General features: G+C 43.6%; 1 protein-coding gene and 1 long non-coding RNA gene across 2 annotated transcripts in view; one reads left to right on the forward strand and one right to left on the reverse strand.

Moving 5' to 3' along the window:
* Window positions 1-25,539, reverse strand: part of Twsg1 (twisted gastrulation BMP signaling modulator 1) — a 40,397-nt gene extending 14,858 nt beyond the window's left edge. Inside the window, exons 1-2 of the mRNA XM_059278152.1 lie at window positions 25,424-25,539; window positions 22,256-22,412 (exon numbers count right to left, since the gene is read on the reverse strand). Coding sequence (XP_059134135.1) covers window positions 22,256-22,375 — 120 coding nt within the window. The 5' untranslated portion in view covers window positions 22,376-22,412; window positions 25,424-25,539. The remainder of the gene's footprint in view (window positions 1-22,255; window positions 22,413-25,423) is intronic.
* On the forward strand, window positions 2,299-5,479 carry LOC131923218 (uncharacterized). Its single transcript, XR_009382546.1, has 3 exons — window positions 2,299-2,771; window positions 3,510-3,695; window positions 4,882-5,479. It is a non-coding gene; the product is annotated as an uncharacterized LOC131923218 (long non-coding RNA).
* Window positions 25,540-27,441: the final 1,902 nt, after the last annotated feature.

Raw genomic sequence — 27,441 nt, forward strand, 5'->3', positions numbered from 1 at the left:
ACCAGAATCATAAGCCTACACTACACCAACCGGGAACAGGTAAGCCCCCATCTCCAGACCAGCACATCAGGTCTCTAGCCCCTAGGCCCTACCCATCGGGGTCCCAGGGACCAGACAGCTACCTTTCCCTGCTCTCCCACCAAAACAAACAAACAAACAAACAAAAAAACAACCCTACGAACCTAACAACCACTGAAACCATAAGCACACCCTGCACCAACTGGGAACAACTGCTCCCTGAGACAGAACCCACTAACACTGATTGGACTAAGCTGCTCCCGGAGAAACAGAGCCCAACAGCACCGATTTAACCAAGAACTCCTAGTGGACAATCCCCCACAGGGATTTTGATGCAGAGGGAAGTTATTATATTGGAATGGATATTTCTACCATGTAAACTGAGTAAGAAGTTAAAGACTTAATAGAAAAAGATCTCTGATTTGAGTCTAAAAGGAAAATTAAGACTTTGTCAGTCGACAGGAATAAACCCAGCAGAAATTGTAGTACCTTTAATTAATGAGGAAATTTCTTCTTTATAGAAAGATAATGAATAGTGGCAAAGAGCCTGCAGTAACTTTTGGGGAGAAATTACCAATTGTTATCCCAAAAGCAAGAGAATAGAATTCATAAAAAGAACTGAATGGGTCCTTCCTCACATTGTATGGCAAAAACCAATCTCTGGAGTCCCCACATTATATACTGATGCAAATAAGTCAGGAAAAGCAGGATATAAATCAGGAGACTTAAGTAAAGTGGTTCCAAGTTTCTACAATTCTGCACAAAAGGCAGAACCATATACTATTCTTATGGTACTTACTAATGGACTTCACAGAACCCCTCAACATAGTCACTGACTCTCAATATGCAGAGTTGTTTTACATATTGAAACTGCTGAATTTATGCCTGATAATATAGAATTAACTTTGTTATTTATACAATTACAGGGATTCATCAGAAATAGGGATCATCATATATATGTAACACATCAGATCCCATATGGGTCTGCCAGGTCCTCTAGCACAAGGCAATGATGAGATTGATCAGTTATTAATAGGTAATGTGCTAGAAGCCTCCGAATTTCATAAGAAACACCATGCAAATAGCAAGGGTTTGAAGAAGGACTTTTCCATCCCTTGGCAATAAGCCAAGGAAATTGTAAAAAAAAAAAAAAAAAAAAAAGTCTCATTTGTTCCTTCTGTAACCAAACTCTATTACCTGCAGGAAGCAATCCAAAAGGTATACAAAGAAATGAAATTTGGCAGATGGATATGTTTCATTTTGCAGAATTTGGAAGATTAAAATATGTGCATCATACCATTGACAACTATTCAGGATTTCAATGAACAATTCCTATGAGTTCTAAAAAGGCTGATTCTGTGATTACACACCTACTAGAAGTTATGGCCATCATGGGAGTACCTGTACAAATTAAGACAGACAGGCCCCAGCATATGTCTCAAATAAAATGAGACAGTTTTTTGCGTATTACAATATAAAGTATATTACAGGTATACCACACAATCCTACAGGCCAAGCAGTCATGGAAAGATCTAATTGAACTTTAAAGGATATGCTACATAAACAGAAAGAGGTAACAATGACTCCTAGAAATAGATTGCATAATGCTTTATTAACCTTGAATTTTCTCAATGCTGATGAGAAAGGAACAACGGCTGCAGAGAGACATTGGACAACAGAAGAAACTCCTGAGCTAAACCAATCAGTTTACTTTGAAGATGTGTTGACCTCGTAATGGAAACCAAGATACAGCCTACGTTGGGGAAGGGGTTTTGCTTTTGTTCCTACAAGAGAAGAAAAGCTACGAATATCAACAAAATTAATAAAAATTCAATTCGAACAGGAGAAACCCCTTGATGAGGAGAATAGCTCATCCACTGATGTGACATCTTTACAAGTTGTAAGAAAAACTCAACAAACAAGGGTCAGGACAGAGTTCTGTTTTTGTCGTTACGGGATAATGGAAATACCCATCTTCCAGGAATCATAAGGCCTTGGACACCTAGACATCTACAGCAGAAGGGATGAACCTATTGGTACCAATATACACAGGGCAATATCTTACTGCCTAACCTCTTTAATTCTAGAATAGTTGTGGTCCCGATTCAATTATAAATCAAGCTGACTTTGGAGTTGGAATATAGCTTTCTTCTTCTCTAAACCCAAGCGTATTGCTAAAAGAAAAATTAGGAGATTCTGTCTCATATCAGAAGAGACAATTGGCGTGAGACAGAAGAAAACCAATAATCTAGCAACCATTGTTATCAAGATTCTATTTCTTTCCATGCTTGTCCTTGCTTTCTGGGAATCCTTTCTCTATCCTGAATAAATCCAAACTTTCCATTTTGATATTAATAATGTTCAAGTTTTCCACAGTGAAAGATAAGTCTTTTCAAAAGCAATCTCTGAAGTCTCCAGAAGGATGATGGGGCCCTACAACAACTCTACCCAGTCCAGAATGATGCCATGGTATCCACAAACATTACTCTATGATCAACTTTGGACTGAAAACTCTGCAGGACAGCTCCAAGATGAGATGGTCCATCATACTATACTTCTAGCCAGAATCTCAGACAACTTTACCCATTATTCTGAGACTAGCTGCAGAATATACAGCTAGTCCTATTGAGACCTAACTATCTATGCTTTCTTACAGAACCCCACAGAGATGCCATCGCCCCCTAAACAGCAGGAAGCAACTCTAAAAGAACAATCCCCCTCTCCCAAAGGCTTCATTTTTCTCCAGGTTATGGGTAATGGCTATAAGGTTGGGGGTGGAACAATAAAAATTAGACTCAGTATTCTCCTTAAGAAAAGAAAAGGGGGAATGGATAAGTACAGGATATTAGGGCAGATTACTGTATTTACTAAAATATTTAAGTAAAATATCAGCCTTAGATAATTTGCACTGTTATGGATTCTTATATATTGATACAAATGTAAATTATTTTTCTATTCCTATTTAAGATAATTTGTATATTGATACAAATACAAAACTGTATTTGTTGTATTTTACATATATTTCTACTATTGTTTGAAATATTTTATATATTGATACAATGTAAAATTATATTTGTCATGGTATATATGTTCTACTTCTGCTCAGGATATTTTGTATATTGATACATATTAAGAATATTGTGGTCATATCGCATATTGCACTATACATTTCTACCTCTGTTTAAGATATTTTGTGTATTGTCACAATTTTGAAGTCATTGTCCTTTTACTGTACATTTGTTTACAGACTGTTTACCTTGTTTATGTGAAGCCTTAGTCCTTAGGTTATTTAGGCACATAAGACTTAGAGAATTATAATCATCCATGCTTGTCATTTCTATAGTTATGTTAGTTATGTTGTCCAGATTTACAGATACACAGGTCAGATGGACAGGTAATCGTCAAACACTTCACAGACCTAGAGAATATGGCATTTAAAAGTTTTGATAACTTAGAATTCTGTTGATGTGGGATAAGATTGCTCCTGGCAGCACCGATCTGATCCCAAGAAAATGCTGGGCTTCTGAGACACTCCATTTGGAAGTTTGTCTTCTTGGCACAAACTGGCCTGCTGGGCAAAGAACTGCCCTTGCCTCGACTGCTGACGGTATGAACACTGTCCTTTTCGGATGAGCAGGACACAAGGAAAAGTGACTACTGAACCTTGCCAAGACAGGGTAAGATGGTCTTTCAAAATTCCTGCTTCTGAAAACGGTCTGTCAGATATTCTAGACCTGTAGCCAAATTGGATGCCCCAATGGTGGTGAGAAACTTTAGGTGACTGTCCAGGCTGCCAGCTGTCTCTGTCTATTCTCATAAGACTTTTGAAAACTGCTTATGTGCATTTCCCGTTTTCTCGGTATTATTATGTTCCTTCTCAGGCGTAGCTAGAGTTTTTTTCTCTGGGTCCCGCCAAGTCCCAGCAGTCCCATAGCCCATTTATAAAATAAACATACAGACGCTTATATTATTTAAACTGCTCAGCCATTAGCTCAGGCCTACCATTGTCTAGCTCTTACTCTTATACTCAACCCATTTTTGTTAATCTATATGTCGCCATGTGTTCCATGGCTTTACCTGTTGCCTTTACATGCTGCTCCCTGGCGGCAGGCTGGCGTCTCCTGACTCAGCCTTTCTGTTCCCAGAATTCTCTTCTCTGCTGGTCCCACCTATACTTCCTGCCTGGCTACTGGCCAATCAGCATTTTATTTATACAGAGGGATATACACAGCACTCAGGTCTTTGATGGAATTGAAGACTAATAGTTACAGTTACAATCTTCTTGTATCTTAGCTAGAACATATTAAGTACTAGATTCAGATTTTTAGGATAGGATAGCTTTTGGAATAACCTCTGTAACATGCCATTTACCTATGTTCTGGACATCTCTGGATTTTAGTATGTGTCTATTGTTTGATGTTCTTGTTGGTTGTAGTTCCATTTTTGTTTATGTCATTACCCTTTATTTCTCCTGGACTATACTAGATAATCATTCCTATTGTATATAGTTTTATGTTAGGTTAGAACTTTCTTATTTTGACAAAAGGGGGAGATGTAGTGAGTAGCTTTGACCTTGAAGCACTGCCCCTAGTGAGGCAGCAGGTAACTGCTATACCTGCCTATGACCTTGAAGTACATGCCCCTGGGGCATGGCCACTCGGGACCCTTAAGACCTGGGATGCACAAACAGTGCTCTCTTTGCTCCCTCGTGGTTTGGATGCTGGGACTGACCAGGCAGATGAGCATGGGACATAGCTTGGCTTTCCTGAACCCTATGATAAACACCCATGCTGTAATGAGTTATCCCCAAATAAATTACTGTGCTCATTAAATAGACTCTATGGATTTCTGGCTTTATCACAGAGGATAGGAACCACAGCTCCAGCCATGGCCTCCTGAGGAGGAGACACAGAAGAGGCAAGCCAGCCATCCTGATATAAAGACTATGGACTCAAGCCAAGGACAAGCCTTCAATCTATTCAGGGGGTTTTATGAGACTAAGACTCCTCTGCATGATGAGTTGGCAATCCAGAGGAGACCTGGCCATTCTGTCACTCTACAAGCCTCAGGGTCTGCAGCCAAACCATCTGGAGATTCTTTAAGACTGAGTTATCCTAGGTGCCTGCTAAGGATCAGTTACAAGTCAGGAAACTAAGGATCAACCTGCCTGAAGGGTGAAGGACAGTGACAGGAAGCTGCTGTATTGATGAGAAGGGCCGACAGACACCTGAGGAGTCCAGGGGCAGGACTGGGTACAGTGTGGGCCAGTATCTCCTGGTGGCTAGGCACAGACCCTATCACCTGAGGACACCTGTGGAGTCTGAGAAAAGCTAGTAAGGGTGCTTGCTGCTAAGCTCCACGGTGACTTCAGATGAAGACGTCATGAAGTACTTAGAGACAGTTTAGACCATTCCTTGGGAGCTGGTGAGATGGCAAAGAGAATAAACACACTTGCCAACAAGCTGAAGACCTGAGTTCAATCCCTGGGACCCACATGAGAGGAGACACAACTCTAGTAAGTTGTCCTCTGGCTTCCGCATGGACACTCTGTGTGTGTGTGTGTGTGTGTGTGTGTGTGTGTGTGTGTGTGTGTGTGTCTGTGTGTGTCTGTGTGTGTCTGTGCACAAACAAATGAATGTAATTTAAAAACTTAAAGTATTTCGAGCCGGGCGGTGGTGGCGCACGCCTTTAATCCCAGCACTCGGGAGGCAGAGGCAGGTGGATCTCTGTGAGTTCGAGGCCAGCCTGGTCTCCAAAGCGAGTTCCAGGAAAGGCGCAAAGCTACACAGAGAAACCCTGTCTCGAAAAACCCAAAAAAAAAAAAAAAACCTTAAAGTATTTCTTGATACTATATAACCCTTGAGTCTCTACATCAACACCGCAGTTAAAAAATTTAGACACAGGACAGAAATCATCTCTGTTAAGTTCATCTTATTACATGTCTAAATTCATAGAGTGAGTCCATAATCATGATGTGGCCTTTTCTCCCCAACACTGATTTTGCTTATTTTCACCCTTAGCTATTACACAGCATTTTCAATAGTTGGCAGGTGCACTACTTTCTTTCTTTTTTTTTTTTTTTTTGGTTTTTCGAGACAGGGTTTCTCTGTGTAGCTTTGCGCCTTTTCCTGGAACTCACTTGGTAGCCCAGGCTGGCCTCGAACTCACAGAGATCCGCCTGGCTCTGCCTCCCAAGTGCTGGGATTAAAGGCGTGCACCACCAACGCCCGGCAGGTGCACTACTTTCTGACTCGTTCATTGAGTTGATGTCTGCTCCATAACCTAATACATACAAACTTCTACCTCGTGAATTCTGCAGAATTCTGTACACCGAGGCTGTAGTTCTGCTGTGCAGACATCAGGAGGCACTGGTAGGCCTGTTAGAGTGACATGGAACTCATGTGGAGTGCATGCTAGGCCTGTGAAGCTTAGCAAGCACTGTCCTAGTGCATCAGAAAGGAAACAGCAGAACCAACACAGAAACCTAATACAACATAGAAACAGAACGCTGTGAGATCAAGCTTTCCAGAAATCTAGGAAAACAAGAGTTATAAAGCTTTGTAACTTGTTCCTCCATAAAACCTGTGTCTTTGGATCAAGAGAACACTCTCTGAACATACATAAAGTATTTAAAGACCATAAAGCTAATGCTGATTTCTTGGTTTTTAGTTTTTGTGGGGGCTTAAATTACTCAGGATCAGAGAATCTGAGCTTGCTTTACCCAGCAGAGCTGCATAATGTGATGATTTGACCACGGGCATGGTTACCAGGTGTTTTGAAGGGTCTACACTTGGCTATACATTGTTCTTTGATCTTGATAAGGGGAGGTCTTTTGCCTCGCCCCTTGGCATTGTACAAAAAGCCCTTTGGAAAAAACCTCAAGGTGACTGGGTATTGACCCAGGGCCTTCCGGAACTATCCTGCATCTCTGTCTTTCTTATTGTCTCTTTCTTTCTACCTAACATCTCTTTATTCCTCTCTCCTCCACCCAAGAACCCCTTGAAAGGTGGGAACAGGTCAGAGGTGGTCTCCCACAGACTCCTACAAACTTTATAAAAGCTTCCACTTGATCAAAGACATAAAACTTCTTTTAAATACATACATACATACATACATACATACACACACACACACACACACACATATTATATATATATATATATATATATATATATATATATATATATATATTCCTTTACTTTCTTAGTTGCTTATAAATTATTGCTTAGGCCAATTGAGAGAAACAAAAAAATATAGTGCCAGGCTGAAAAGATGGCTCAAAAGTTAAGAATATTCACTGTTTCTGCAGAGGGCCAGGGTTCAATTCCTAGCACCCACATGATGGCTCATAAACCACCTGTAACTCCAGCTCCAGGGACATGATGCCTCTTCTGACCTGTATGTGCACTCACATGGTGCACAGATATACACTTAGGCACCCATACATACACATAAAATAAATATTAAAAAAATATAGTGCCTTTCACACAGCTTACAAATAGTAGCTTACATTATATGAATTTGCATATATTGTGCTAAATAATATCAAATCAATGCCTCCCATGAGAGAAATGTTGGCGTGTGTCTATGTGTGGACATGTGTGTGCACAAGGAGGCCTAAGGGGACTTCAAGTGTCCTCCTCAATCGCTCTCCATCTATGTACTGGGGCAGAATCTCCTGCTGGGCCACAGCTCTTGGTGTCTGCTCATCTGGCGAGTAAGCTTGCTTCTGCTTCCACCTCCTGCACACTGGGACTGCAGGCAGGCCACCACACACCGGAGATCCGGACACCAGTCCTCATGCTTACGGGGTAAGGGCTTGACTCACTGATCTATCTCCTCATCCCTCCAATGCATGTCTAACAAAATAATAACCATATAACACCCTGATATAAAAAAATAAGGAATATACTATTATCAAAACCCGGGGAAATATCTTGCATGGCAGTGCGTCTTTGTGCCCAAACTCAGAAAGCAGCCCTTAACTCTCTTCTTAATCTCTTCTGCGCCTTGTCAACTTGCTCGTTATTTTATGGTCTTTGTTTCAACAGGGTGGAATGGGTGAGGCTGCCCTGACAGGATTGCAGGTATGCACACGAGGCCTGGTTCTTGATCACCTCCTTCAAAAACTCCATGAGCCCACTTTTTAAAACAGAAATGTATTTGAAAACCCTCCACTTCTGAAACAGAAAAAACGACCGAGTTAAAATGTGAGCTTTCCTTTGAACTGGGTTATTTATATATTTCACCAGCCTCACTATGAATAAACTTGAGTGCTGCTTAGTCAAATGGAACATGTGACCGAACCAAACACAACATTCACAGAAGCCCAAAAAGGAAAGTGACTCAAAGCTTCCAATTACTTCTGTGGCCACATTCCCCAAAGTCTTAAGTCGGGTCTCTTTAAACACAGGCACCACTAGAAGTGTTGTGTGTGCAATATCTCACGTCTCATAAAGCTCCAATCAGGGCAGATTACCCTCACTTTTCAAATGAAGGTATAAAATGCACATAACATTCAATTAGCAAGTGGCTAGGATGTGACTCTGGTTTGAGTTAGACATTACTGTTTCATGCAGTTTGTTTCTGTTTAGCATTTCGATAACTAGTTATTAGTCTTCTTCGAGAGAAATCAACCAGTCCTCAGGTGAAATCTTCAAATCGTTTGAGCACAGGTGCCTTTTATTCTCACTACTGGACACAATCACAAGTGCTTGCCCAAGCTCAAGCACTGTTGGTAAAGGGAAAATGGGTATTATTAGAAATTGTAGTCCAGCACTTCATTCTTCTGTCGCTTCAGATGGTTAATGGCAACATCATCTGTTTTCCAAGTGGAAAGTCTTGGAGAAAGTGCAGATGACCTCAGGGTTCACAGTGACACCTTGATTCTGACTCAGAGTCAGGACACAGAACAGTTGTTCTTTCTATGGGTGAAGGATCCCACTAGGTGTTCTTAAAATTTGGTGACCACACCATTCAGTAATTTTATAACAGAAAAAAAGAAAATTATACTAAATGAAAGACTGAAATGTGTGCTTCAGTTATCCTCTGTTAACCATTCTAGTGAGAATGTGGCTAACTTCTTAAAAAGTTTAAATGAAAGGAAAACAAGGCAGGGTAAAAGTTTTGGGAAAAAGTCTAATCATTTAATTTTTTAAAATTAGTTTTTTATGTGCATACATGTACGTGGCCACATATGGCATGGCATGCATGTGGAGGTCAGAGGACAGCCACCAAAATCACTCAGGCCATCAGGCATACACCACGAGGAGGTAAACATCTTTCCTCACTGAGCCATCTACCAGCTCAAGTCTAATCATTTCATACACACAAGTGAATGAGGGCAGAAATGGACACTGCATTCACATTGCATGATTTTATTATATGACGTCTGGCAAGCACACTGTAAAACAGGGAAATTGAACCAGGCTTGAGAGCATGTATCCTTAATCCCAGCACTCTGAAAGGAAGATCCAGGAGGATCAAGAGTTCAGGGATAGCCTTTGCTACACAGCAAGCTGAAGACCAGCCAGAGCCACATAGAACCTTTCTTTTTTCTTTTTTTAAAAGATTTTATTTATTTATTATGTACACAGTGTTCTGTGTGTATGCTTGAACACCAGAAAGGGCACCAGATCTCATTACAGATGGTTGTGATCTACCATGTGGTTGGGGGGAATTGAACTCAGGACCTCTGGAAGAGCAGCCAGTGCTCTTCACCTCTGAGCCATCTCTCCAGCCCATAGAGCCTTTCTTAAAAGACAAAACATAGAACCACACAAAAAAGCAGGAAAATGGTTGGACAGAAGACCAATACAGGAAAAGATGTTTACAAGACTTCCTAGTGTAAACCAAAATGTTATTGTATAACATGTCAGTAAATGAAGCACGAGGTTTAATACAGCATCTCACTTGTGCTAAGGAAAACCAGGAGAGTGACTTGTTAGCTGTGGTGGTTTGAACAAAAATGGTCCCCATAGGCTCATAGGGCCTGGCATCATTTTAAAGGATTAGGATCAGTGGCCTTGTTGGAGTAGGTGTGGCCTTGTTGAAGGAAGTGTGTCACTAGGGGTGGACTTTGAGGTCTGAGAAGCTCAATCCAGTTCACTTCCTGCTGCCTGCAGATCCAGATGTAGAACTCTCAGCTACCTCTCCAGTCCCATGTCTGCCTGCATGCTGCCATGCTTCCTACTATGATGATAATGAACTAAATCTCTGAACTGTAAGGCAAGGCCCAATTAAATGTCTTCCTTTATAAGATTGCCATGGTGTCTCTTCATACCCTAAGACATTAGTACACTGCAAATAACAAAGCTTTAAAGCCAACTAAACCTATTTCTTTTCTTTTTCTTTCTTTTTTTTGGGGGGGGGGAGGGGGGGGTTTCTCTGTGAAACAGTCCTGGTTGTCCTGGAACTCGCTCTGTAGACCAGGCTGGCCTCAAACTCAGAGATCCGCCTGCCTCTGCCTCCCGAGTGCTGGGATTAAAGGTTTGCGCCACCACCGCCCGGCCAGTATGTCTCCTAATAGGTGATTCTAAACGCAGCCAAGCTGCCAATGTAGACTAACCATCACACTACAGAAACTGATTATCTGAGATAGTGTGTAACAGTGATGGAAAGCTAACAGACCATGGTAGACATACGACTGATTCAAATTTTAATTTATTCTTTTTATAAAAGCAGCAAAACAGTAAAGATTCAGTAAAAAGGAACATCCTGTGTTATATATAGCTTTCCATCCAAACAGGGGGACTGCAAGGGTGTGCACCAAGACATCCACAACCATTTGCTTGTTCATGTTTAAAGCAAGATGTCTTTGCAGTCAGAGCACAAAATAAACATTTATATGGGGACCACCCTTATGCCTAGCAACTTGTAGGAGTGGCTGGGCTGACTGCACACTGTCTTGACTACTTGCAACCATCCTGGTAAAAATATTTACATGACTATGACCTTCCAGGGAAACGTTTTTATATTTAGTTATTTCATGAATGCAGAGGACTAAACATAGGCAAATGTTCTAACATCCTCACAGTTCATCATTTCAGCAGTACAGATGTTCGAACCAAACTGACAAAAGAGAATCTAAGTTCCCTAAGGAACATCTTGTTATAAACCTCTACAGCATTATTCCCTGGTTTGTTGTTGTTGTTGTGTTTGTTTTTATTTACTTATTTTTTTTTTTTGTTTGACTGCTGAGGAGTGAACCCAGAGCTTTTCACAACAGGTAAGCTCTCACATCCCTAGACCATATCTTTGTCTTTCTTTTTTAAGTTATTATGATTTTTTTATTATTTTATGCGTATGGATATTTTGCCTGCATGTATGTCCATATGTCATGTGTGTGCCCGGTGCTCACTGAGGCAAAGAAGAAAGTATCAGATCCCTGGGCCTGTATTACAGATGATTGGTTTTGACTGCCATGTGGTACTGGAAATCAAGCCCAGGTCCTCTGGAAGAGCAGCAAGTGCTTTTAATTGCTGAGCCATCAATTCTCCAGCCCCGCCTCTCTTTCTTACGATAGTCATTTCTGTGCATGAACAGAAAATCTTCTCCCTGGAGCAACTCTGCCCCCAAGACATCCTATATAAACCACCCTGCCTGGTCAGTTGTGGGCTGTTCTTTCTCACCCTGGTAGAGGCAGCCACTCTCCTAGATTCCTCCTCCCCAAATAAATGTCTTTCTCAAAAGTCTTGGGTGAAGATCTTCATTCAAAGGTGCAGAGAAGAAGAACCTTGCTAAGACATCCCTTGGGGGACTGAGCAGAACAAACCTTGCAGAGACGTTCCCTTAGTGGGGCTGAGCAAGGCGGAGCAGAAAAAGTACCAACTTTTCACCTGAGCCGGAGAAGACTGCACACTTCTGCAGGGGTTTCCCCTTTAGCAGAGTGAAGCGAAAGAAGCAACACCTTGGGCCAGAGAGAAGAAGAAGCAGAGCTCTGCTAGGAAGCCCTCTTAAGTGGGGGTCAAGCAGAGCTCAGCTGCAGCGGCTCTCCAGGAGAGGAGCAGGATTGCTATATCCTGCCGGGAGACCATCCCCTATCGTACCCCAGCTCCAGGTATAGCCTGACTCCCCACGCAGTCAGGATACCTTTCCCCCCAGAGCTGTAACACTCACTTACATGTGCCACAGTCTGCTTCTCAGCCATGGAGCCTCAGCTGAGTCTGGAAACACCAAAACTAAACCTTCCATTTGAGAGGCAACCCAGATGAGGAATTTAAAATAGCACAAGGCATTAATGACTAATGAGGTAGGATAATGAAAAACAGTCACCCAAGAAGGGAAATGTACCCCCTGTAAATATATAATCAGTGCTAACATAATCATTAAAGTAAACCTCATTTACTGATTGTCAGCTTTAGAATATACTTGTAAATAAAGCAAGGAGGATTCAAATACTGCTAGAAAGCAGAAACACGGGTTAATGGTAATTGACAGAACTCCTAAGTACCGGGTACTGCTCAAAATACTTCACCCTTAACATCAGCCACATGGGAAGGTACTGTTATAGGAAACTGGGGTACTGAATTACTCACTTGTCTAACACTATATAAATCCAGTAAATGGATGAAGAGGATGACATGTGGGCAGTCTGGACTCAGAGTTCACATTCCTTTTATTTACTGTGGGCCTGTGCACACGTGCACTAGCAGGTGTGTGTTCGGTGCACAGGTGGAGGGCAGCTTTGGGGAGTGATTTTCACCGTTTACCTTGTTGACCAGGTAGCTTTGCTTGTCTCTGCCATTCTGGGGACTCCAGGCTAGCTGGTGTGCCAGCTTCCACGTGATTCTCTTATCTGTGTCTCCTGTCCTGCATTAGGAGTTTGGCTGTTACAGATGTGGGTCGCACACCCACCTACCTCTATGTGGGGGTTCCTGGAATCGAACCTGGGTCATCAGGCTTGCTCACCTAGCACTTTTATCCACTGGTCCACCTCCCCAGCCACAGAGCTCATGTTCTTATTCATTTATTTCTTTCTTGGGTTGGTTTTGGTGGGAACTGCCTCATCCCCCCCTAGAATTGGAGTAACAGGTATGAGTCACAGGCTAATTTTCTTTTTAATTATTATATTAGACTACCTCTCAGGACACAGGTATTACCACCTGTGACAATATTAAAGTAAAAGTCTAGGAAACACTTCATTCCAGACGGATCTGAGGCAACCCACCATAAGTTATGCTAAAAGTATAAACTACTGAAGACAGCTGGCCAGGTGGTGCAGGCCTTTAATCTCGGCACTCGGGAGGCAGAAGTAGGCAGATCTTTGAGAGTGGTTCATGTGAGCCAGAACCACACAGTGAGATCCTGTCTCTAGTATAATATGACAAAGTACAATATGATACTGGCTGCAGTGTTCACAGGGCAAGGAAAACTAATTTCTCTGCTTTCTGTGACATTAAACATAGCCATTAATGGTAGGGTCACACGATCCCATAGCAAGCTGGAGGCCAGCCTTGGTTATAAAAGTCCCTAGTTTAGGGGCTGGAGAGTTGGCTCAGTGGTTAAGATCACTGAGGACCTGGGTTCAGTTCCCAGCACCCACAACGCAGCTCACAACTGTCTATAATCCCTGTTTCAGGGGATCCGACATCCTCATACAGACATACCTGCAGGCAAAACACTAATATACATAAAATAAAAACAAATAAATTTTAAAAAAATCTATTAAAAAAAGACCCTAGTTTAAAAATGAAAATGGAAAAAGAAATAGTGACAAAAGCTTATCTCTTAGTCATATAGCTAAAAGTTGCTAAAGGAAGTACACAGAAACAGTTACTACATTAAAGGCCGTTCCTGGGTATCAAACAGAGCAGGGAGAACTGAGTCATGGGATTTTCCACTTCATATTTAACATTCTTATCTTAAAAAATATTTTACTGCATTTATTTGTGTGTATATATACGTACATGCGTGTGTGTGTGTGTGTGCGCGTGCGTGCGTGCGTGCGTGCGTGTGTGTGTGTGTGTGTGTGTGTGTGTGTGGCTATGTGGAGGTCAGAGGTTAACTTCTGGGAGCTGGTTCTCTCTTTCCTCCATATGGGTCCCAGGGATTGAACTCAGGTCATCAGCCTTGGTTGGCAGCCTTAACCGCCAATGTGCTCTCCTTGGTCTTCATTCTGACTTTAAAAAGAATATTTGTGACACTTATTAGAACCGCACAGAACTAGAAGGAACACAATCCTTCAGGCGGCCAATCTACTGTGGTTAAGCTCCCGTGCACATGCTCCCTGACAAGGTGGCACCACTGCCCTCCATCAGGAGGGGGCGGGTCTGTGACTGTGGGGGAAATGACACCATAACTTCTAACGCAATAAGCTTTTCTAGCGTCCCCACATGGATTCCAGCTAGATTCGAGCTGCCCTGTTGGAGAGAAAAGAAGTTTGGGAAGTCGGGGACACAAGAGGGAGGTAGAGAAACGGAGAAAGGGCGGGCAGAAAAGACGCTACACACAGAAGGTTCTAGAGTGGTGGTTCTCAGCCTTCCTAATGCTGCAGCCCTTTAATACAGTTCTTCATGCTGTGGTGACTCCCAACCAGAAAGGTATTTTTGTTGCTACTTCATAACTGTAATTGTGCTACTGTTATGAACTGTAATGTAAATATCTGATATGCAGGAGATCTGATATGCGACCCCTGTGTCACTTGACACCAGATGGGGTCAAGACCCACAGATTGAGAAACACTGCTATAGAGGAAAGGGGAAAGAGGTGAGAGAGGGAGAGACATTTCTAAACAGTATTCTAAGCCCCAAAGCTGGAGTTAACAGTGAGTCTTCAGCTTTTCACACATAGCTACTAGTAAGCACTAGTTAACATGTAGCTATTTAAATGCAGTCAAAATTGAATACAACTTGAAAATCAACCTTTCCATCGACACACCACAAGGCTCAGTCGTGTAGTCCTACGTGGTTTTGTGGCTGCATTGGTGTCCCAATCCCTCCACGTGAGGCTTTGCCTGGTTACAGAAGATGGTTACAGGCGCATGTCCCCCATTACTAGGAGTCTTTGCTAGGGTTACTGTCACAGATTCATGGAGTTTTCATTGCACTAGGGTGACACCTCACCACTGAAATGCCCCCCAATTCCAGTCATAACTTCCAGTATTCTCCACCCCTCAAGTTGATCCCTCCTGTTCCCAACCCCAGCCACCCCAAGTCACCCTTTCCTGAGAAAAAGTCTTGGAGAGATCAGGGATACAAGGGACAAACCTAAACACAATGAAGGCAATTGACAGCAAACCCACAGCCAACATCAAATAAAATGGAAAGAAACTCAAAGAAGTTCCACTAAAATCAGGGAGAAGACAAGACTGCCCACTCTCCCCATATCTATTCAACACAGTAGAAGTCCTAGCTACAGCAATAAGACACTCAAGGGGATATGAGCTGGAAGGAAGAAGTCAAAGTGTCTCTACTTACAGATGACAAGATAGCATGCATAAGCGACCCTAGAAATCCCACCAGGGAACTCCTACAGCTGAGAAACACTTTCAGCAAAGTAGCTGGATACAAAATTAATTCACAAAATTCAGTAACCTTCCTATATGCAAATGACGGACTGAGAAGAAATCAGGGAAACAACACCTTTCACAATAGCCTCAAATAATATAAAATACCTTGGGGTAACTCTAACCATGCAAGTGAAAGACTTGTATGATAACAATTTCAAGTCTTTGAAGAAAGAAATTGAAGAAGATATCAGGAGATGGGAAGATTTCCCAGGCACATGGATTTGTAGAATTAACATAGTAAAAATGGCCACCCCTGCAGGGCGGTGGTGACACACATCTTTAATCCCAGCACTTGGGAGGCAGAGCTAGGTAGATCTCTGTGAGTTTGAGGCCAGCCTGGGCTACAGAGTGAGTTCCAGGAAAGGCGCAAAGCTACACAGAGAAACCCTGTCTCAAAAAAAGAAAGAAAGAAAGAAAAAGAAATGTTCAACATCCTTAGTTATCAGGGAAAGACAAACCAAAACTACTTTGAGATTTCATCTTACACCCGTCAGAACAGCTAAGCTCAGTAAAACAATGACAGCTCATTCTGGTGAGAGTGTGGAGTAAGGGCAACACTCATTCATTGGTGACGGGCATGCAAACTTGTCCAGCCTCTATGGAAATCAGTGTGGTGATTCCTCAGGAAGATGGGAATCCATATGCCTCAGGATCTAGCTGTTCTACTCTTAGGCATATACCCAAAGATGCTTTATCCTACCACAGACACTTGCTCAACCATGTTCATTTCTGCTCTATTCATAAAGGCCAGAATTCGGAAACAACATAGATGTCCCTCAACAGATGACTGGATAAAGAAAATGTGATCTATTTATACAATGAAGTTGTCACTCAGCTGGTGAAAAAAAAATGAAATTCACAGGTAAACGGATAGAACTAGAAAAAAATTATCCTGAGTGAGGTAACCTAGACACAGAAAGACAAATATATATGATCAGTGACTTGATCAGCCATCAACAGAGAATCTGCTTCCTGCAGCAGATGGGAACAGATTCAGATACCCACAACTAGACATTACACAGACAGGAAGAGACCTTGGAACACTCAGCCCTAACCTGGATGTCTCCATCAAATCCCTCCCCTCAGGGCTGAGGGAACCCCAAGGAAGAGGAGGTGGAAGGAGTGTAGGAGCCAGGGAGGATGGAGGACACCAAGAAAAGAAGGCCCCTAAATCAACAAGATCTACCTCCATGTGACTCACCGAGACTGAGGCAGCATACACAGGGCTTACACCAGTCTGTACCAGATAGAGTCCCAGAGCTGGAAGGAGAGGTAGACACATGCCTCCCCCATCCCTAATCCAGAGGAAGTCTCCAATCAATAACCACTTGCAAATGAAAATCTGGCTTCCTCGAGTGCAGTGGAAACATACTAGAATCTATAAAGATGATCCTAATGAAGACTCCTAATAAAGGGGGCTACAGAGTCTCAACTGGCCATCTCTTGTAGCCAGATGAGGTTTCCACTGGAGGGACTAGGTTACATTCAATTGAGTTGTTGGCCAAGGGGATCCCATGGAAATTCCTCAAAAAAAAAAAATGCAGGCTGCCGCTAAGAAAAAGGGTTGTTCTCTGCAAACTGACAGCAGGGCCCCTTTGCTGAGGGCAATGCCCACACAACTCATCGAACATGGAGAAGTCCAGCTGGTGCCTCCATGGAGCTCTCACCCCTATATTCTAGTCTCTCTGGTACAGGAAGGTGCTTTGCAGGACACTAACCGAGTCACAAAACCTTTGGCTTACAATCCGTCCTGCCTACAAAATATGCCAGGACAGTGGTGGCACAGAACTTGTGGGAGTAGCCAACAATTTCTGACTTGATCTAAGGCCCACTCCATGAGAAGGAACTCATACCTAACACTACCTTGGTAACCAAGAGCCAGAGACTGGATAGCCCAGAGATCTAGGGTAAGACCAAACACCACGGATAAATAATAATAATAATAATAATAATAATAATAATAATAAATCAACAAAATGACTCCTAATGACATTCTGCTCTACTCATAGGTCAGTGCCTTATCCAGTCATCATCAGAGAGGCTTCCTCTGGCAGCAAATGGGAACAGATGAAGATACCCACAGCCAGACATTTTGTGAAGAGAGTCTAAATGTGAGGTCTCCATCAAATCTCTCAGAGCTCAGGAAATCCTGCGTAAGAGGAGGCAGAAAGAGTGTGAGTGCTGGGTGGGGGGTGGAGGACACCAGGAGAGCAAGGCCCTCTGAGTCAACTAAGCATGGCTCACATGAGCTCACAGAGACTGAAGCAGCAAGCACGGGGCCTGCAGGGGGCTGCACCAGGTCCTCTGCATATTTATTACAGCTATTAGCCTAGTATTTTTATGGGACTCCTGACCGTGAGAATGAGAGCATCTCTGACCCTTCTGCCTGCTCTTGGGACTCTTTTCCTCCTACTGGGTTGCTGGTCCAACTTCAATATGACAGTTTTCCCTTTACTTTATTATATTTGATTTTGTCAAGTTTGGTCGTTATCTCTTAGAAGCCTGTTTCTAGACAGAAAGGGAGTGGATCCAGAGGGGAGGGGAGCTGGGGAGGAACTGGGAGAAGTAGAGGGAGGGGAAACTATAATCAGGATATATTGTATGAGAAAAGAACCTATCTTCAATAAAAGGACAAAATTTAGAAAAAAAAAAAAAAGAAAATTTGGTTTCTTCTGGGGAGGTGACTGGGAAATCAGACCACTCCCAGGGGTGGGCTGCGCCCAGCGTGGACGGCCAGTGGAGGCGAGTTCAGCAGCATCTTTGGCAGTTCCTTGACCCACAATGTCATGTCATGGTGTCTTATCAGGGTCACTACTGCTGTGATGAAACACCGGGGCCAAAAGGGAGTCGGGGAGGAAAGGATTCATTCAGCTTACACTTCCACATCCTGTTCATCACTGAAGGAAGTCAGGACAGGAACTCAAACAGTGCAGGAACCTGGAGGCAGGAGCTGATGCAGAAGCCATGGAGGGATGTTGCTTACTGGCTTGCTCAGCCTGCTTTCTTTCTTTCTTTCTTTCTTTCTTTCTTTCTTTCTTTCTTTCTTTCTTTCTCTCTCTCTCTCTCTCTCTCTCTCTCTCTCTCTCTCTCTCTCTCTCCCTTCCTTCCTTTTCTTTCTTTCTTTCTTTCTTTCTTTCTTCTTTCTTTCTTTCTTTAATGTTTTTATTTTATAATTAACTTAATTTCACATATCAGCCACGGATTCCCCTGTCCTCCCCCCCCTCCCACCTTCTCCCCCAATTCACCCCCCATTCCCACCTCCTCCAAGGCAAGGTCTCCCCTGGGGAGTCAGCCCAGCCTGGTAGACTCAGCTGAAGCAGGTCCAGTCCCTGCTTTCTTATAGAACCCAGGACCACCAGCCCAGGAGTGGAACACCCACCATAGGCTAGGCCCTCCCCATCAATTACTAATTAAGAAAGTGCCCTATATGCCAGGCGGTGGTGGCGCAGGCCTTTAATCCCAGCACTCAGGAGGCAGAGGCAGGCGGATCTCTGAGTTCAAGGCCAGCCTGGTCTACAGAGCAAGATCTAGGACAGACACCAAAACTACACAGAGAAACCCTGTCTCAAAAAACCAAATAGATAAATAATAAACAAACAAATAAATAAATAAATAAGTGCCCTACATCCAGATCTTATGGAGGCATCTCTCAATTGAGGTTCCCTCCTTTCAGATGACTCTAGCTTGTGTCAAGTTGACATAAAACTATCCAGGACATGGGGCTTTGCTGTTTTTCCCTTAATTTGATCATATTTTGGTTTTATTTATATGTTTTTATTCTCTCTTTTTTACCTATCAGTCCTTTGTGTATATGTTATTACTTCCAGTTTTGTGTGTTTATGGGATTTTATGAGTGTGCAGATGAGTAGGTCTGCTTCTTGTGCCTTTTCTTGGGCTCTTTTTCTTCTGTTTGCTTTGGTCTATATGTGTGTGTATGTTCGCACACATGTACACACTGCACAGAAATTAGGGTTAACCTTAGTGACTGTTTCTCGGAAGTCATCTACCTTTGCTTTGGAAGCAAGGTCTCTCTCTCCTTGGGGCCTGGAACTCACAGATTAGGATGGAGTGGCTGCCAGGGAATCCCAGGACCTTCCTGTGCCCACCTCTTCAGCACTGAGATTACAAGCACTGTCACAGCCTTTATGTGCAGATGACAGGAGCCCCGGCCCCAACAACCGAAGAATTACGGTTAACATACGCAGATGACAGGAGCCCCAGCCCTCACGACTGAAGAATTACCATTAACATGCACAGATGACAGGAGCCCCAGCCTTCACGGCTGAAGAATTACCGTTAACTGTTTTACTCCACATGGGATTTATGTTTTGATACGGTCTGAGGTAGACATATGCTCTTTATGTAGGCTCGCCCTTTCCACGGTGACTTGTAAGGCTGTCCCCATCATGACTAAGATCCTTGCTTACTCCTCAGCTTGCAGCAGCTCCATACTTCACATTCTATGTGACTCCTAAGGGTCTGCCAGTTCATTTTTCACATTATGGTCCTGGTTGAACAGCTATGTTTAAAAGTTCTTGGGGGCTGAGGGATGGCTCAGGTAAGCACTTACCATGTAAGCATGAGGCTCTGAGTTCTACTTGCAGCATACATATAAAAAGCTGGGCATGGTGGCATGTGCTTGCAATCCCAGCACTGGGATACAGAGACATTTCTGGCCAGCCAGCCTACCCTGTTCAGCAAGCCTCAAGTCTCAGTGAGTTACCCCGCCTTAAAAAACAGGGTGGAAGCTCCTGAGGACCAACACTCAAGGCTGATACACACACATACATACATACATACATACATACATACATACATACATACATATACACATACGAGTTCTTATCTATCAAAAATACAGATTAAAACTATGGAGAAAACAATATGGGGATGGGCCTAAAATTAAACAGAGCTAAGGTGAAAACGGCGTAGACTAGTGTAGACAAAATAATGACAGCAGATATACTAACTACGATGAATGGTTCATAGTCCTCTCTCTAGTCATACTTCAAAACATCCTTAGAAATAATCAGGGCTGTGGAGACAGCTCCCTGGGGCTTGGTGGCCACTAGCCTCACTCCAGGTTTGGTTAAAGACCTTGACTCAATAGAGTAAGGCCGAGAATGACAGGACAGGACACCTGATGCCCTCCTCTGACCTCCACACACACAAGGGCACACACATCACACACATGTGCACTTAGAACACACATACACACACATGTGCACCTATAATACACATAAACACACCACACACGTGCATCTATAACACCCATACACCACACACACGTACACCTACAACACATATACACCTGAAAGAAGAGATACAAAATTACAAGCAGCTAATAACAAACTCCTCAAGTTAAATGTTTTGATTTGAAAGGCAGAGTAAAGGTTCTATCAGAGTATGAGATTAACACAACTAAAATTCCAATTTCCTAAGGAAAAGGAGGAAAATATCAGGAATAGGCCCAAACACCGTTGATCTATAAAAACACTTACGACTGTACTCTCCAGTGAGAATTACAGCTGACTCACACGCTACATGGAAAGCTAAGACAGGCTGTGTGTCTCTCATCCCAAAGGTACAATCTGCAAGGCTCAAAACTAGAATTTCCTGAACACTAACATGACATCACAAGTGGAAAATTCCACATCTGAGAGAAATGCTAAAAATACTGCATAAGATCACCCTCAGGCAATGCAAGGTATACATGAAACATAAACATATTTTGTCTTTTGATTGGGTCCCATTACCAAAGTATCTGAACACATACACACACACACACACACACACACTCTCTCTCTCTCTCTCTCTCTCTCTCTCTCTCTCTCTCAAAATCTAAAACATTTCAAAATGTGAAACACTTTTGACCACAAACATTTCACACAAGGAATATTCAAACTGTATGCATAGTTATTAAATTTCTTAGGCCACAGCCAGTACCTAGAATGGAGGCCTCAAAAGAGAGCCGGAACAAAGGGAAGATGGGAAGAGAGGAGAAGCCATGTAATTCGTCAGTAACTATCACACCAGCATGGAGAACAGTAACCAGTATGTTGAATGAAAAAGCCATGTCTTTGGGGTCAAAAGCAGACCAAATCCCACAGCTATCTCCCGCCTACACGAACCTCCCCAAACGACATGCTGTCACTTTCTGTCTTAGGAAAATAAGAGGTAACTACGTTGATCCCCTGGCGTCCATCGGAAAGGATAATTTTCAAATACTTGGAAGGAGAGTCTATAATCCCAGCCAACAATTGGCCTGTGGCCTTGTGAGCAACCCTGACCCAGAACCTCCCAGCCACACTGCTTCCCAGACCCTTGTCCTCAGAGCTTCATGAGATGACGTACTTTTGCCCGAGGTTGCTAGGTTTTGATATAATCTGTTACACAGCAACCAAAAAATAATATGTTATATGTAATAATTTGTCTATTAATTGATAGGCTAAAAGTTTTATAAATATAGTTATTAAGACTCTGCCATATACACTAGATTATAGAGACTAGCGTGCTCATCAGGCATAACAGCACGCTTACACAGCAGAACAGCATACTCTATATTGAACTTCTTGAACCCAACCTTGGTCGGATGGAAGAGAGCCATGGAGATAAAAATCTAAGGCTCAACACCTCAGGCCCTGGCCCAATGCTCAGACCACATACACTGGCTTTGATTTATTCCACAGTCTGTGGCAATAATAACAACAAAAGTTCCTTTAATCCTACCTGAATGAGGCATTTGCTCACGTCGCTAGCACAGAGTGCTTTGTTACAGCTCTGTGACACAGGGAGACACATCAGGAACATTAGGGAGGCTAGAGTTAGCACAACATAGTGTGACTTCATGGTTCTTCAAAGGAGCCCCTCAGTAACTGCCAGGAAGCTAAACATAAAACCAAACAAACAAAAGCTTTGACTCAAAGGCAAGTGGTAGGTCACAAAATCAAACAAGTAAAAATCTCCAAACATAAGCCAAGAATCAGTTGCTTGTGCCACAGACCTTGAGGAATCATTTGAAGATAATTCTCCAAGGTTACTTAAACATTCAAAAATTCAGGCTTGGGTGGCCATCCTTAAAGAAATCTAGAATATTATTCAGACACAGGGATGATGAAAATTATACTGAACACGGCTAAAGCCCCGGCAATCTGAAGGATTACCAACTGTATGTTACTCTTCAAATTTCAACTTTAGATTTTATTCAAATTCAATTTCAGTGTTTAAATTCATATAAGAACTATTAATACTGCCAGGCATGGTGGTATGTGCCTTTAAATCCCAGCACTCAGGAGGCAGAAACAGGTGCATTTCTGTATGTTCAAGGTCGGCCAGAGCTACCTAGTGACAAAAATTTTTTGTCTCAAAAAAATTATATATATAAAATAGCCGGGCGGTGGTGGCGCACGCCTCTAATCCCAGCACACGGCAGGCAGAGGCAGGCAGATCTCTGTGAGTTCGAGGCCAGCCTGGGCTACAGAGTGAGTTCCAGGAAAGGCACCAAAGCTACACAGAGAGAAATCCTGTCTCGAAAAACAAAAACAAAAACAAAATATATATGTAACTATATATATATATATATATATATATATATATATATAGTTTTGAGGGGATTTATTTTTATTATTTATTTATTTATTTATTTATTTATTTATTTATTTATTTATTTATTTATTTATTTATGGTTTTTCAAGACAGGGTTTCTCTGTGAAGTAGTCCTAGCTGTCCTGGAACTCACTCTGTAGACCAGGCTGGCCTTAAACTCACAGAGATCCACCTGCCTCTGCCTCCAGAGTGCTAGGATTAAAGACGTGCGCCACCACTCCCCAGCTTATTTTTATTATTAAAAAATTGATGTGCATGTCTGTGTGTATATAGACACTTCTGTTCTGCTGATAGAGGCCAGAAGAGGCCATTGTATCCCAGAGCTGGACTTAGAAGCTGTTGTGGCCTGCCAGATGTGGGTGCTGGGAACTGAACTCAGGGCTGGAGAGATGGCTCAGTGGTTAACAGTATGTACTGCTATTGCAGAAGACTTGAATTTAGTTCCCAGCATCCATCTGGGGCAGCTCACAATCACCTGTAACTTTAGCTCCAAGGGTAGGGGAGCTGAATTCAGCCTCTGACCTCCTGGGACACCTGCACACACATGCACATACACATCATTAACAATAACAAAAATACATCTTTAAAAATATTAATCCTGTATTATTTTAATGCACCTTTTAAATTCCCTGTGTATGTGCATACATGTGCTGCTGGAGGTGGCACCTAGGGCCTCACATGTGTGAGGCAAGGTTTCTACCACAAACTATACCTTCAGCTCTAATTTTTAAAATGTTAGTACCCAGACAAAACTGTACATAAAAATTATCCTAATGATGATCTCATTTTGTCAGTAAATACTTCAGAGAGGGGGGCAAAATCTACAACCATTCAAATAAATGTACCGATAACAAATGCCAGTAAATTATTAATTGCATTGAGAATTGTGGGTAACCGTGAAGATATTCTTTCTGTTAGTACCATAGATTCTTCCATTATTAAGAAGGTACTATAGTACAAAAAGAAAATAAAGGGGGGGGGGCACCCACACAAATTTTCACAGGGGTTATAATTTGAGGCTGGCAAGATGGCTAGGCCGGTAAAAGCACTTGGCTGGCCAGACAGCCTAAGTTCTATTGCTCAAAGTCATAACAAGGGAGGACCGCCTCCCTCCAAAGTTGTCCTTTAACACACACACACACACACACACACACACACCCCATGGCACAGGTGCTCAGGCGTGCGCGCACACCTAACAGTAATAAAGTAAAAACTTAAAAGATATGATTGAAGGCTAAAAACAAATTCCCAATAAAATCAATTAAAATAAATATATTAGCTGGGCTTGGGTGAGACATGACTATTACCCCAGCATTTGGCCAACAAGGCAGGAGGATAATGAATTGCAGGCTAGCTTTACTTCCAAGTTAAATAAACTAAAAATAAGGATAAAAATAAGAGGCTCGCCTTTAATCCCAGCACTCGGGAGGCAGAGGCAGGCGGATCTCTGTGAGTTCGAGGCCAGCCTTGGCTACAGAGTGAGTTCCAGGAAAGACTCCAAAGCTACACAGAGAAACCCTGTATCGAAAACACAACAACAAAAAAGGGGGTGGGGCTCGAGAGAGGATGGCTTGGTGTTTTGAGAGAGCTTGCTGCTCTTGCAGAGGACCTGAGTTCAGTTCCCAGCACCCACATCTGGCAGCTCACAACTGCCTCTAAGTCCAGCTCCGGGATAGAACGCCCCTCTTCTGGCCTCCAGCAGCACCAGAACGGAAGTGTTGCATACACACACAGACATGCACATACATTTAAAAAAAAAAAAAAAGGAAGAAAAATAATAAAAACAAATCCCCTCAAAACAATAACATCCAATTCTGATGTAGGGAGGGTTAAAAGGTGGACCCTGCTGGCCAGAAAACCATGAGCCGGCGCTACACTGCGGGCTTTGTATGGGGTATGACTCAGTTTTGAAACAGAAAGTCCTGGCGCTCCTGACCGCGGGCACAAAACATTCCACAGGAGACCGTTAGTAATCCAATTTTCTCGCTCGCTCCCCGCACCGACCCAGCCGTGTCTGTGGGCATCTTGCCTCGGCCACCGATCGCGGGGACCCGCGGACATCTCCGGCTTCCGCGAGCGTGCGCCCGCCGTCCTCCCGGGAGCCAGGTGACCGCGGCGCTCCTCGGAGGGAGGGGCGTCGACGCACCCGAGCCCGGACCCGGGGTCCCGGAGGCGGCGAGCACCGCGGCCTTTTGTCCCCGCCGCTCGGGCCTCCCTCCCGGCACCCGCTCCCGCGCCGAGCGCCGCGGCCTGGCCTCGGAGCCACCCGCCCGCTCGCCCGCCCGTGCTCACCGTGGCCGCGGCCTCCTCCCGGCGGCCGAGCTTCCGAGCAGCTCCCGCGAGCCCCGGCGCCGCCAACACACAGGCCCGCCCGCCCGCACCCCCGGCCGCTCCCCGCCCGCCCGCCTGCAGGCCCCGCCCCGCCCGCAGGCCCCGCCCCCGGAGCCCGGGCTGGCCACGCCTTCCAGGCCACGCCCCCAGGTGTGTGCGCTGGCCCTGGCGCTGAGCCTGGTCCCCGCCTGCCAGCCTTCTGAAGGTCGGCTGCCACCTGTTGGACGGCACACCTCTGGCTCCAGCGGATGTGCGTTTTTGCAACTCTTAAGAGAGCGGTGTCTTGTCCCCCTTCATGGATGTAAGGAACGAAACACAAGGCTCGGATGAGTGGACTAGGGCTGACCCTTGACTTAAGAGCCGAAGTTACTGGATAAGGGTCTGTCCCACACTTCAGTCAGCAATTCATGAGAAATGTCTGAATCCTTTAAGTACCCGGCGCTGCCCTTCCGTCAAAATGGAGAGAAGGCAGCAATGAATCCTGGTAGGGACGGTCGCTAGGTCTAGGAGGGAGACCGTGCAGAAGCCTCGGATGGAAAGGGAGGCGTGTGCAGTGCTGGCTTTCATCTTGTGTTTTAGGAAGATGGGGTTTATCCCACCAATAGCTTCCACTCTCCTTGCTTTACCGGAAGGCGGCAGAAGGGAAACAGGCGATTGACTGAGAAGAATAGAAGAAATGGGTTATTAGCTAAGAAGTGGCTCATATTGTTGATATTTCATTTTTGTAAAGTAAATATTGGCTTTTTTTTTTTTTTTAAATCGGGGGCTGAGGAGATGGCTCAGTTGGTAAAGTGCCTGCCACATAAACATGAGGACCTGGGTCCAGATCCGTACTGTCCATGTAAAAGCCAGGCACAGCGGTTTATGTACAAAATCCAGCCCTGGGAGGAGGTGGAGGCAGGAGGATTCCTGGGGCTCACTGAAACTCCAGGTGCAGTGAGAGACCCTGTCTAAAAAGCAAAAAAGGCACCCAAACCTTACGACATGAGTTCGATCCTCAAGGTCCACAAGGTGGAAGTAGAGAACCAATTCCTGCAAGTCATCCTCTGGTCTCCACACAGGTGCTACGGCAGGAGTAGACACGCACATGTGCAAGCACGTGCGTGCACACGTGCAGACATACACACACAAGCACGCAGACCTGTGCTCAGGTGCACATACACACATATGGGTGCACACACATGCACATACATCCACATGCACACACTATTTTAAAAATAGAGTGATATAAGAGTACCTCATAGGGCTGGAGAGATGGCTCAGTGGTTAAGAGCACTGGTTGTTCTTCCAGAGGTCCTGAGTTCAATTCCCAGCAACCACATGGTGGCTCACAACCATCTGTAATGAGATCTGGCGCCCTCCTCTGGCATTCAGGCAGAACACTGTATACATAATAAATGAATAAATAAATAAATAAATCTTAAAAAAAAAAAAGAGTACCTCATATATCAGCCATGCACATTAAATAAAGCAGCCCTGAAAAGTATGCTAAGACAAATAAGAGTCTACACAAATCACTTTAAGGATCTTATTCTCAGCATTACTTACGAGTTACAGAAATTATGATACCCTAGATCAATGGACTAGTTGAACCATTTAAAATGATATTGTAAATCAGTGAGTCTCAAACTTGCTGGTCACAGGATTCTATACTGTTGAAAAACATGGAATGTTCCAAAGAGGTTATGTGTATTGCAGCTATCAATATTTGAAAGTACTATTGTTATTGTTTTTCGAGACTGGGTTTCTCTGTATAACTCTGGCTGTCCAGGAACTCCGTAGCCCAGGCTGGCCTCGAACTCACAGAGATCCGCCTGGCTCTGCCTCCTGAGTGCTGGGATCAAAGGCGAACGCCACCACCGCCCAGTGGTGTTCCTTTTTATAACAGTGATATTTTGAGAAATTTCTCCATTGGTATGATAGTTAATCTTGTCAACTTGAATTGAGAGGTGTCTAAGAAGTTTGTAAAATACATCTCT

The sequence above is a fragment of the Peromyscus eremicus genome, chromosome 13, assembly GCF_949786415.1.
Source record: "Peromyscus eremicus chromosome 13, PerEre_H2_v1, whole genome shotgun sequence".
Lineage (NCBI taxonomy): Eukaryota > Metazoa > Chordata > Mammalia > Rodentia > Cricetidae > Peromyscus > Peromyscus eremicus.